This window comes from Amia ocellicauda, chromosome 2 (genome assembly GCF_036373705.1).
Source record: "Amia ocellicauda isolate fAmiCal2 chromosome 2, fAmiCal2.hap1, whole genome shotgun sequence".
NCBI classification, from domain to species: Eukaryota; Metazoa; Chordata; class Actinopteri; order Amiiformes; family Amiidae; genus Amia; species Amia ocellicauda.
In genome coordinates this window covers 20,791,625-20,802,558 of record NC_089851.1, presented here as the reverse complement: position 1 = coordinate 20,802,558, position 10,934 = coordinate 20,791,625, and the positions used below count along the sequence as shown (strand labels likewise).

General features: G+C 38.3%; 1 protein-coding gene across 3 annotated transcripts in view; it reads left to right on the top strand.

The window, feature by feature from the left end:
* The first annotated feature begins 2,441 nt into the window (after window positions 1-2,441).
* slco5a1 (solute carrier organic anion transporter family member 5A1) overlaps window positions 2,442-10,934 on the top strand; it is a 39,694-nt gene continuing 31,201 nt past the window's right edge. The window contains exons 1-3 of one of the 3 annotated variants that reach the window (XM_066720925.1): window positions 2,443-2,589; window positions 3,983-4,069; window positions 4,236-4,472. In XM_066720925.1, coding sequence (XP_066577022.1) covers window positions 2,580-2,589; window positions 3,983-4,069; window positions 4,236-4,472 — 334 coding nt within the window. In that variant the 5' untranslated portion in view covers window positions 2,443-2,579. Of the gene's footprint in view, window positions 2,590-2,957; window positions 4,473-10,934 lie in introns of all 3 variants that reach the window. The other 2 variants (XM_066720908.1, XM_066720917.1) reach the window with 2 other exon arrangements.

Here is a 10,934-nt window from a genome sequence, read left to right as displayed (position 1 = left end):
TGCCAAAGAGTAAAGCTGTGTCTGACCTTCACAGTGTTCCTCTCGGTGTCCACTATACAACCACTAATGCTACAACCACTACAATGACTGCTACTAATAATAGTAACAGAAGAAAATGACTCTTGCCAGGGTAATACAACTGACTTACATATTTAGTGGTTGGTAAATGATTGATTGTCTGTTTTTCTCGTGTAAAGAAATTGAAGACATTATTGGATAATGTACAGGCCAAACCAAGTAGAGTCCATCTATACCATGGTTTGATAACTCTTTATTGTCTGTTAACGAGGGATTCACTGAATCTACATGTTGCACTGCATGCCCCATTGCTTATGTCTGATATTGTTTATTTGAAATGCTACATTTTAAAATAATTTATAATATTGAAACTGTTACATTGACTAGGGCAATGTAAGCCATACTTTTCTTACTTATAAGCTGAAGTGCAGTAAATATGTACCAAACAGCTGCAATGTGCCTTTTTATAAGTACACTTTTCTGATCCCTGATATTGCAGATGCCTTTTATTTGTGCTGGCATGTTAATGTATTTTTATATTATTCACTGGGATTTAAGATTAATTTGTTGTATAAAGCCACTGTATAGTTTGATTAAATAGTTAAGATTAGTTTTACTACAGAAATTGGAGTTAAAAAGGTATCAAACAGGGTTTCCACAATCCTCCAACTCGTCTCGAAACAACTGCCTTGGCAGAACTTACTGTAAGTAAATTGATTATAAATGTTATACTTTGCCTTGATTGTTTTGTTCTTTGCTATTATTGGAAAAACAGACCTGATAAGAGTGAGATTTAATCCTTCAAATCTCATGGCCCTTTGCAGCTAAATTAGGAGGGTAATCTAAAAAGGAAAGGGCTTCCAAGCTGTCTGATTGAATGATCTATGCTTTAGTGGATCTAGATGCTGAACCTAAATATTCTCCTTGTGAAAGTTATTTCAGGCAGTTTATCTATGGTACATTAAATGTGGTATATTGTAACTGTTTGTTAAACCTTTTTTTGGAAAGCTGACATTTGAAGTGTCGGGCAATAGACATTTCTGTGGCAACATCTACATTCCCTGGTGTGTCACTTGGAAGATGTGTTTTGTGCTGATGCATCATCATCGTCTCTAAACACATTAAGCATGGATCTGTATTGTCGGAATAAACGCATCCTTCTTTATAGTATTGGCAGTTTTTGTCCTGTACTAAAGTGGTTCCCAACCTGGTCCCTGCATTTCATTCCAGCCCAGTGGTCAGATACTTACCTGCATTATCTCCACCTACGTAAGAGCTGGAAACAGCTGCCAAGGCTGAGATAAGACAATCAGTAGCTCAATTAAGGCTCAATTAAGAGCTCAGCTGGAATGAAAAACAGCAGGAATGGGTCCTCCAGGAGCAGGGTTAGGTTTATTGGGTTTATATTTATAAATCAATGGAATGGCAATCTAACATTTACACTATAACTGATACATATAATTGAATGAACAATATTTATTAAATTAATGAATCTCTGATTTAGTCAAATGAAGGGTGTGGATATGTTTCACTTCAACTGTATATATATATATATATATATATATATATAGTTTGATCTGAACCCTTCCTCATCAATGATAAAAGGACAATGGAGCCTCAGTATTTCACTGTGAGATACAGTGTTCAGACTGAGTAACATCCACGCACTGACCTAAGACAGCAATCATATAGTTCAATTAACAAGAAGCCAGATCAAGAGGAAACCCCAGAATATTGAACATGCACTTTCATCATTTAATGTCACGAAAGCATCTGTCAGCTGTGTGTTCACCATGTAGTTTGAATACAGTAGTACACAGTACCAGAAACAGCAAAAACTACCAAACAAACCCATACATAAAAAACAACAAGAAAATAAACAAAACAAACAAAGAAAGAAAAATAGGACGGATAAATATTCACTTGTCTGAAACAGCAGTATATTAGACAATAATACAATCTATAACATAACTGGCTCAATATCATAGCCTTATTGTATATGTCATATGCCTAAACAAATTAACACAAATACACGTTCGTCTAAAACAACAACAAACCTCTTCCAATAGCACCAATTTCATAAATGGCAGTTTAGCAGTCAATCACAGTGCGGGTCACCGGGGGTCTCAGCTGTTCAACTGCACGTCATGAGGGGGGGCAGAAACACATGGCGCTCGCAGAGCATGCCGGTACTTGTAGTTCCGTGGAAGAAATACAAGATCTTCACAGTGGGAAGGTACAACGCGTTTCTCTTTAATTGTTGTTTTCATGTGATATATATTTGACGGTTTACCACAATGTATTATTGCATCTAATCTTAATAGGGGGCCGAGCCAAAGGTTTGCGATGCCCTTCTTTGTCTGTGGCTAAAGACTACAAATCCCACCTCTCATGAGGAGCAGCTACATGATCTGCCCCCCTCTCCATCATGTACCATCCGCAATCTCATTCACTGAGTAGCCGGCTCTGGGACAACAACACAGCCTACCTCCTCCGGCTCTGTGTGAGGGACTGCTTTTCTGAGATGGTGTGATGCCATAAGTGCTGATCTGTGACAGGAGATGCTGGCAGGTTAGTACCGCTATAGCTGTGACTGTGATGGTTGTGGCTTTATTGTTTGCAACACGAAATAAGGTATCAGTGTGTGTGTATCTATCTATCTATCTATCTATCTATCTATCTATCTATCTATCTATCTATATGAGACAGATAGAGATAGGTAGACAGATATAGATACATATATGATATACAAAAATACATGTATGTATATATATATAGTGATAGGTTTAATACAGTTATAAACGTTTACTTTCAATCAGTTGGTTCGTCAATTATAGTCGATAAAGACAATGCACATGAAAAGGCTGCATCTCAGTACATGAATCCGCTGTATGCGGATAAGACACAGTGTTGCATTAATACAGTGTTTTCTGCTCTAGGACTGATCCTCAGAGCACTGCAGACGGCGGCCAGTAACAAAGAGCTGGCACATCATGGTCCCAGAAAACAGAAAGAAATGATACGTTTTTTCCTTTAAAGGGAATGTGTTTTGAAAGAAGAACTAAAGACGTTGTAGCCTACCAGTGTTTTATTGTTGTCCATTTGCTTGCTTTCCCCTCCTTCCTGGAAAACCATTGTGTTCAGTACTCGAGCGGGACATGGAGCAATTGCATCTGCCACATTGGGAAGTGAGAAATGAGAGGACATGAAAACAGATTTGATTATTGCTGTTCTTTTGAGAATTAGCCAGGACTTAAAAATCAGATGAAGCTGACCAAACTAGTCTGAGATAAGTGCAGGCTGCTCTACACGCAGGAATGGAGATTGTCATGGCATGTCAATAGCAATCTTCACTTTTAATGACGTTTTTCAAAGAGTTGTCTTTTAAGCTGGAGTTTTGACACAGGGTGTCTATGTGGGGTATTAGGTATTTAAAACCATAATTTATTTTCTACCATTATAGTTATAAATACATTAGTAAGTTCTAAGCTGTTTCATCATGGCTTCATCTGAAAATGAGGATACTGGAAGTGACCTCTCAGAAAGCCCTGAGGTGCTTGAACTTCAAAGTCAGTATTGCGAACCAGGGAATTGCTTCAAATCTAAAAGTTTACCTATCCTAAATGGTTCATGTCCGCTAGGCAGTGAGGATGTGACACCGAAATTAATAGACACCTCGTATACATCTATACATGTTGACCAAAGCACTTTGTTCAGCAATCTTCAACCAAAAGCTGTCTTGAGCCACCCGGACTCTCCAAAAAGGACTGAGTTCTCACCCTTGAAGTCCAGCGCTGTTGGGGTGAACAGCACCAACAAAATGGAGTATAACAGTGTAAAAAGCAAAAAACTAGGCTTTTCCCCTTCAAGAATAATCAGTTTTCCCGGTAAGAAGTACTTAGGGGTGATTCTCTCAGATTCTCGCTGTTTCTTGTTTTGTATGTGCTACCTGACTTTCATCCAGTCCCTAATGGTGTCTGGCTACCTGAGCAGCGTCATCACCACCATAGAGAAGAGGTACAGCTTGAGGAGCTCCGAGTCTGGATTGCTGGTGAGCTGCTTTGACATTGGAAGTCTCTTGGTGGTGGTCTTCATCAGTTATTTCGGGGGTCGAGGGCAGAGACCCCGATGGCTGGCTGTGGGTGGGGTTTTTATAGCTGTGGGAGCAGCTCTATTCTCCTTACCTCACTTCATCTCCCCTCCTTACCAAATTCAAGAGGTAAACTCCTCCACCAGCAATGGAGGCCTATGCATGACTGGCAATGGAACCGGAAAGGACCTTCTGGAGACATCAGCCTGCCCCAGGGAGCAAGCCGGGAATGACCACTCGCTCTATGTGGCTCTCTTTGTCTGCGCCCAGATCCTCGTAGGAATGGGCTCCACCCCCATCTATACCCTTGGACCAACCTACCTGGATGACAACGTCAAGAAAGAAAATGCTTCACTATATTTAGGTAAGAGGAATAAGATTCATTTGACAATTGGGTGTTCATGTTCATTCTGTGTGTCTAAATGAGTCTTCTTTAATCGCTTTTTCATTTGTAACGCACAGAACCCATTTCACCATACGAAAAACCACTTCTACAGGCTGTTTATTTCTTATCGTACAGCTGTGGGAGATTCGTCAGTCCTGTAGTATGTTAGCTACAATTTAATTATATTTCCAACAAAAAAAAGAGCAAATTAGTCTGTTGTGTAACTGGCGTTTCTCGTGGAGAGGTCACCCCTTAAGGGACTTTTCAGGAGCAGTTAATGTTCATGTAATGGCCTGAGCCAAGTTCAGCTGAGTAATTTCACTGCTTTGGTAGAGCTCATTTTCTTAGGATTATAAACGTGGGGGACTGTTAATTGTTACATGATGGTTGTCCTCTCAGCAAATGAAAGCAATGCCAGCGTTTACTGTTTCTTTCTTTGATGTGTTCACAAAAGAAAAACGGAAATGGACAATTGCATATTTGATACTGGATTCTAGGCTTTCCTGATATATTGTAGCCAGGAATGTAAATGCCTGTTTCCCACTGCTATTATATAAAAACTTTAGATTAGGATTTATTGTTAGGAACAGGAACAAAATGGAATTGATTTAATATAATGCTCAATTAAAATAATTACAATGGTTGAGCAACATCCTATCATTATTGTAGCTCTCCATTTCTACAATAGAATGTACTATAAAAACACTGTATTTCACACCCTATAGTATGTCCTATATATAATTAATCTTCCCTCAGCTCCAGCTTTCTAAATGGCTAGTTGTCATCATCAATCACTGTACGAGAGTTATTGTTTGAAGGATAATATTATTATGGTGGGACTCTGATAAGTAATGGACATCCTCATATGCATATTTATTTGCTTATCAACTCCTCATGCTGTGAAATGGTGGGTCCATGCTTATAAAATGTCTCCCAATAAAGTGATACTGGGATTTTTAGAGAGGTGTGTTTCTGTCAATATGTTGGTCAGTCTCTCCTCAGCATGTTGGTTGAACTATTAACCTGTCCAAACTGTCATCAATGGATGATGCACTGACACAGCCAGGATTTGTATTGCACCAAATACTCCTGAAATAAGCATTACTAATTCTGTAAGGGCTCAACTGATTAAATTCCACCTGGTGAAACACCTGGTTATTGAAACACCTTATCTATCTTATTTATGTATGTATGTATGTATTTATTTATTTATATAAATAACTTGTATTCATTGTTTTATTTGGTAAAGCACTGTGTGGCTACCTTGCAAAGGGCATTATACCAAATAAAAACATTGATGATCTAATCTGGGGATTTCTCTAACCTGACACTTACAGAGTTCATTGTATTTTGTAATGATTTTATAAAGAACTTTTAATATTTTGTAAGAAAGTTATTAATAAGCTAATAGTTCCATTAAAGGACTTGTTCAAAAACTCAGGTGGAACTGTAAGTGAACAGAATGGACCAAGACTAGAGAGCACAGCTGCAGTCAGGATACTGGAAGGGCTGGTGCACAATAGGGTTAGAGCTGTGCCTATTAGCAAGAGCTACACTAGTCCTCTCTGCAGTATAACAGGCCTTGCTGTTTGCATTGTGCGAAAAGAAGCTGCAGGGCTTTCAGAGAATGCATGAATATTGCCCTGATTTCCCATTCTTATACAAGGTGATAAACACGAGTGGAGTACATTCAAACTGATTTTGCAGGCTGAAAAACATAAGTGCAGGTTCCAAATTTGAAAAGAAAAGAATGAATAAATCAATGAAAAATAAATGTGTAAATGAAAACAAGATTGAAAGAATTAAGAGTTTTGTTTCTGGTGTACTACAGAGCTGTAGAGCTTCATGTTTTTCATTGATGAGTTCTCTTGATTTTTACATGTCTAGAGAATAGCTTGTCTTCACCATTTTCAAACTGCAGCCTCAAAATGACACTTAAACTGAAAATGGTCACACATTGTGTATCATTAACTTGAGGTTAGGCCTAGCCTTTCATTTTTGAATGTGTGTACTAGTGTGGGTTTCAGTCTTCTTTCAGACCCAGCAAAATGTAAGATTATCCTTCCAACTAACCTGCCAATGAAAAATAATCTGTGTCAATGGTAAATTTTAATTAGAGATATGGAGAAATGTAGGAATGGTCTTTGTTTCATTTAAGTTGGTGATAAAGTATTATTTTGAGTTCTTTAGCTACATTTTTCAGGTGAACTGAAATATCTGACATCCTGTGTTGTATTGCAGGTTTCATTTGAAATTCTTGCTAGAGAGAGAGTCTAGGCTTTTGTTGGCATTTTACAGTAGAGCATTTGGGGAAAAGTGCTTCTGCAAATCGCCTTTAACAAAATAATTTGGGTGCAAGAAGACATGAGATTTGTTGTAGATGAGGTCTTGTCATGCAAATGGACCTCAAAATAAATAGCTTTCACAGCTATCTGTAAGCCTGTTTAAATCTGGGAACTGGTCATGTCAAAGGCCTTGGTTTGCATGTGTGAGTTTGCTGGAATGCACAAGGGGAGACCTTCTTTATGTGCTCTAAATCTGCAGGGCAGCAGGGCTCCAATAGACAAAGACCCCGTTCACACTCAATTTTATTAATCAAGTGTAAACAGGTTCAAAGGAACCGAGCACCAGGCTGCTATTTTGATGGAGATGCAATTTCCAAAGAAGCCTCAAACCTAACCTGCCTCTATGCTTCCTGTACTAAGGTTGCAGACCACAGAATGTGAAATAGTGACTATGGGTCTGTGGGCTGGGGGACTCATCTTCTTTAGCTGCCTAATGCACTTTGATGTGGTTCTTATCTTGCCATGAACGACACCGTAAACATTGCTTGATAATCAACCCATGGGCACAATTTTCACCCAGTGCTTAGGCCTACATTCTTATGTATGAAAATAAAATGGGATCCATATTCTCATAGACCATAATGTGAGCTTCCCATAGTGACTGACGGTATTAAAGGTGCAATAAATATACTGATACCTTGAGAGTGTAATGTGAGATAAACATCCCCCTTGCTCTTATCTGTTTCCATAAAGGCACCCAATTCATGTGGACGAATACAGAAACTCATTTTTATTTGCAAGAAGGCAGTCAACAGCAATTTCCAATCCCCTGAAAAGTTAGAACTCCAGTTGATTATATTGGCAAAGTGATGGACATAGAATTCTAAATTCTTTAAAAACCTTGAGGTATGTTTTTCATATTGAACTTACTGTATTGAATTATTATAATGTATAGGATGGGAGAGATGATCAGTGCTAATTAAAGACTGAATACATGTATGAGTTCTTTCCTTCCGTTGCATTTCCACCCTCAAAAAAGTTAAGAAAAAAGGACTTGCTACAATATTGGTCTGTTCAGTAGGATTAGGATTTTGAAGCTGCCTAGCAGTATTTCCGTCAGGAGTTGGGAGACCCCATACTAAGCTTTGATCTGGGCTTTGGATTGTTGTGGGTCATGTTGCTAGGCTCATTTTAATGCAATCCAGGGTTAATTCATTGGCCATGTCATAAGTACCTTCTGAGAGAATTATTATAATTATTATTATTAATCTAAACAACTGTGCATCAACAGTATTAATAATACTCCAGTTGTGAATGGTTGTTGTTGGTTTTCCGTGCAGGAAGCATGCCATGATACACTTTGGCTTGAATTTGGCAAAGGCTTATGTATGCAATGAGAACTATAATATCACTTCCACCAAAGGTCACTAAAATTAGGTTTCTTAAAGGAAAAAGGTACAAGTGCCCTGGGAGATTCTGTGCTTCGTGGCCAATGCATAGCCTCTGATATCAAGATTAAGCCCTGTACTGTACTGCCGACATTACAGTTGTCCTCTACAGTCCAGTAACCGTAGTTGCGCACACCTCAGTTATTGCACTCCCCTTCTGTTAATTTTAGAAAGAGCTTCTGCAGCTGCTCTTTCTCTCCTGGTGCGTGCATGTGTGGATTGCCGGTGGGGACCAAGGCTTTTCCTTGGTGTTGCAATCTGTGCAAAATGTCACGGCCTACTGCACTGTGAATCGCAGGGGACCTCGGTCTCATTCTGATACACTCTGCCTCTGTCCGGTTTGGGGCGGCCAGCTCCTGACCTGAGAAAATGCCAGTGGTCTGCAACAAAGATCAGTCTACCCAAACTTAACATCTGGTCCACCGGTTTCGTATTTCATGATCTTGCTTCACCCGTCGCCTAGTTTCCAGATTGCATTTCCAGAGCTGGTGTCACACTTGCCCTGCTTTACTTATCGACTGATACATAATTCTGCCTTTAACTGTTTTGTCCCACATACTGCCCCTGGCTTGCCCAATAGATTTGACCCAAATATGCTTTATGGTCAAAATGGCAGTGAGGCCTATATGAATTGTTTCTCATGTAGATTTTATCTGTGTCTGTTTCGACTATTATTTTAATGTTATTTTGAGCTCCTAGATTTTAGGTAAGGTTTATACTTTGAACAAAATGATGCTTTTCACAAGTGTTCATGATTCATTCCTTGAATCTTGGAAAACTATGTGAAAGTAGTGAAAAACAAAATGGTTTCTTCAGTCAAGATTTAAAATAAATCTTAATTGATGGCTGTCTGTAGGGATTAACAGCTACAGCCTTCGGGTGCTACTTTCAAATCAAACTGACTTGCTCAGTGGGTTATGGTTGAATTGTAGTCGTTTACTTACGATTACCACTTAATGAATATGGTTAGCCATTTATGAGTTTTATCCTCAGTTGATGTAAGAGTTATAAAAAGTCTGCAGTTGAGTGTTTCAAGTTAAGGAAGGAAAATTAATAAAACCCAGGACAGGCCTTCCCGGAATAGAGCTGCAAGACGTAGCCTATGCTATGATTCCTACAAAGAGGTTATGCAAACTGTCTGAAATATTGCTGATGAGTGTTTTATATGATGTGCAGTCGGTGATCAGCATTGAAAGAGACCAACAGCTATTCTTTGACACACAATGCTATTTGCATCTCTTGTAGTCAGCTGTCATTGACATTAAAAAAAAAAAAAGAAAGCAATTTTCTGTGTGTTCATTTAGATACCCCTGCTGTTGTTGTTTGCTAGAAGGAATTATCTTCAGTACATTTGGCTTTCTTTGAAGGTTACAATAATTAATTGAAATCCCCTACGCAGGGGGTAGTGTTTAATTTGTCCTTCATTTTGATTACATTGGCACATTTATATAATGCTACCCTTGAGGAGGGATAATTTATATTGTATACAGAGAAATAGACAATAAAACAAATACACATTGTTTGATGTTTATAATGCTAATGTCATTCTTTAAAATGCAAAACAATCTTGAGCATGTTTTTAATAAGAACAATAAGATAAAATATATTTGAAAACTTCAGTGACGAGTTGTATCTTCCAACCAAGGGTAATATGACGTTTAATCTATTATAATTGATTTGGATTGGCTGCATAATTTTTTATGACTTTTTTTTTTTTTTTTCTTGCCTTAGGTCATGTCTGTAAAGTTAATTAAGGAAATGCATAACAAGAAGTTGTTTTCTACTTAATATTGGGGTAAGAATGATGACAACAAATACAAGTACAGTGGGGCACTTGTACTCTATGTTCTGTGAATTAATTTAACAAAATAAGTTGTTGTGAAATAATCTCAGGGAACACAGAATGTCTTTATTCCTGGCAATAGACATAGGCCTAACAGACGAACAAACTGAATTGGCCACTGCAGACGAAGCAAAACCGCACTCTTAGTAACCTTTTCAATTTGAGATGACATTGGAATCATGTTTTCAAATGTAGTTGACTTGCTGTGATCCCATTTGACATGCATACTAAAAGCAGTAAACCATTTGTTTTTGTTCTTTCTCAATTGTGCCTCTTAAATGTCAATTTGTTAGTAAATTTAAAGTCAGTAAAGTAGTTGTTCCTGTATTAGACCTCAGCAGTTTAACACCTGGTTTAGCTACACAGCCTTTTTCCAGTGTCCCACATGCCAGCTGCATGACTTTCAGCCACAAACCTACTGCTCTGTGCCTTCTGATGCACCTCTTAAGTTCAGTGTGTGGTATTTGTGGTACACTAGTAAAAGAAACAATGTGAGCAGACATATGCGTGTAAACGAAGTTTCAGAGAAAAGAAACTCATGCCTGGTGTTTCTAATTTTTATGTATGGGGCCTTATGAGAAGCAAGTGAAATGGTAAAAACATCAGCTCTAGAGTGGAGTTAAAGGAGTGAGACTCGGATAAGAAAATATTCTGAGAGAGCTTGTGGTGTTCTGGTGGAGTGTAACTTTGTGTATCCCTGGTTCGTTGATGGAGTAGTGTGTTTTGTTTTGTGTTTTGTTCTTTAAAACTGAGCAATAGATTTTAGACCATTGGACTAATCTCTTTAGGCAGTTTTTTTTCTAATGAGCAGGACTGGCAGCACAGTATATGCCATTATGTGGAACTTTTATAACAGTTTTTTACC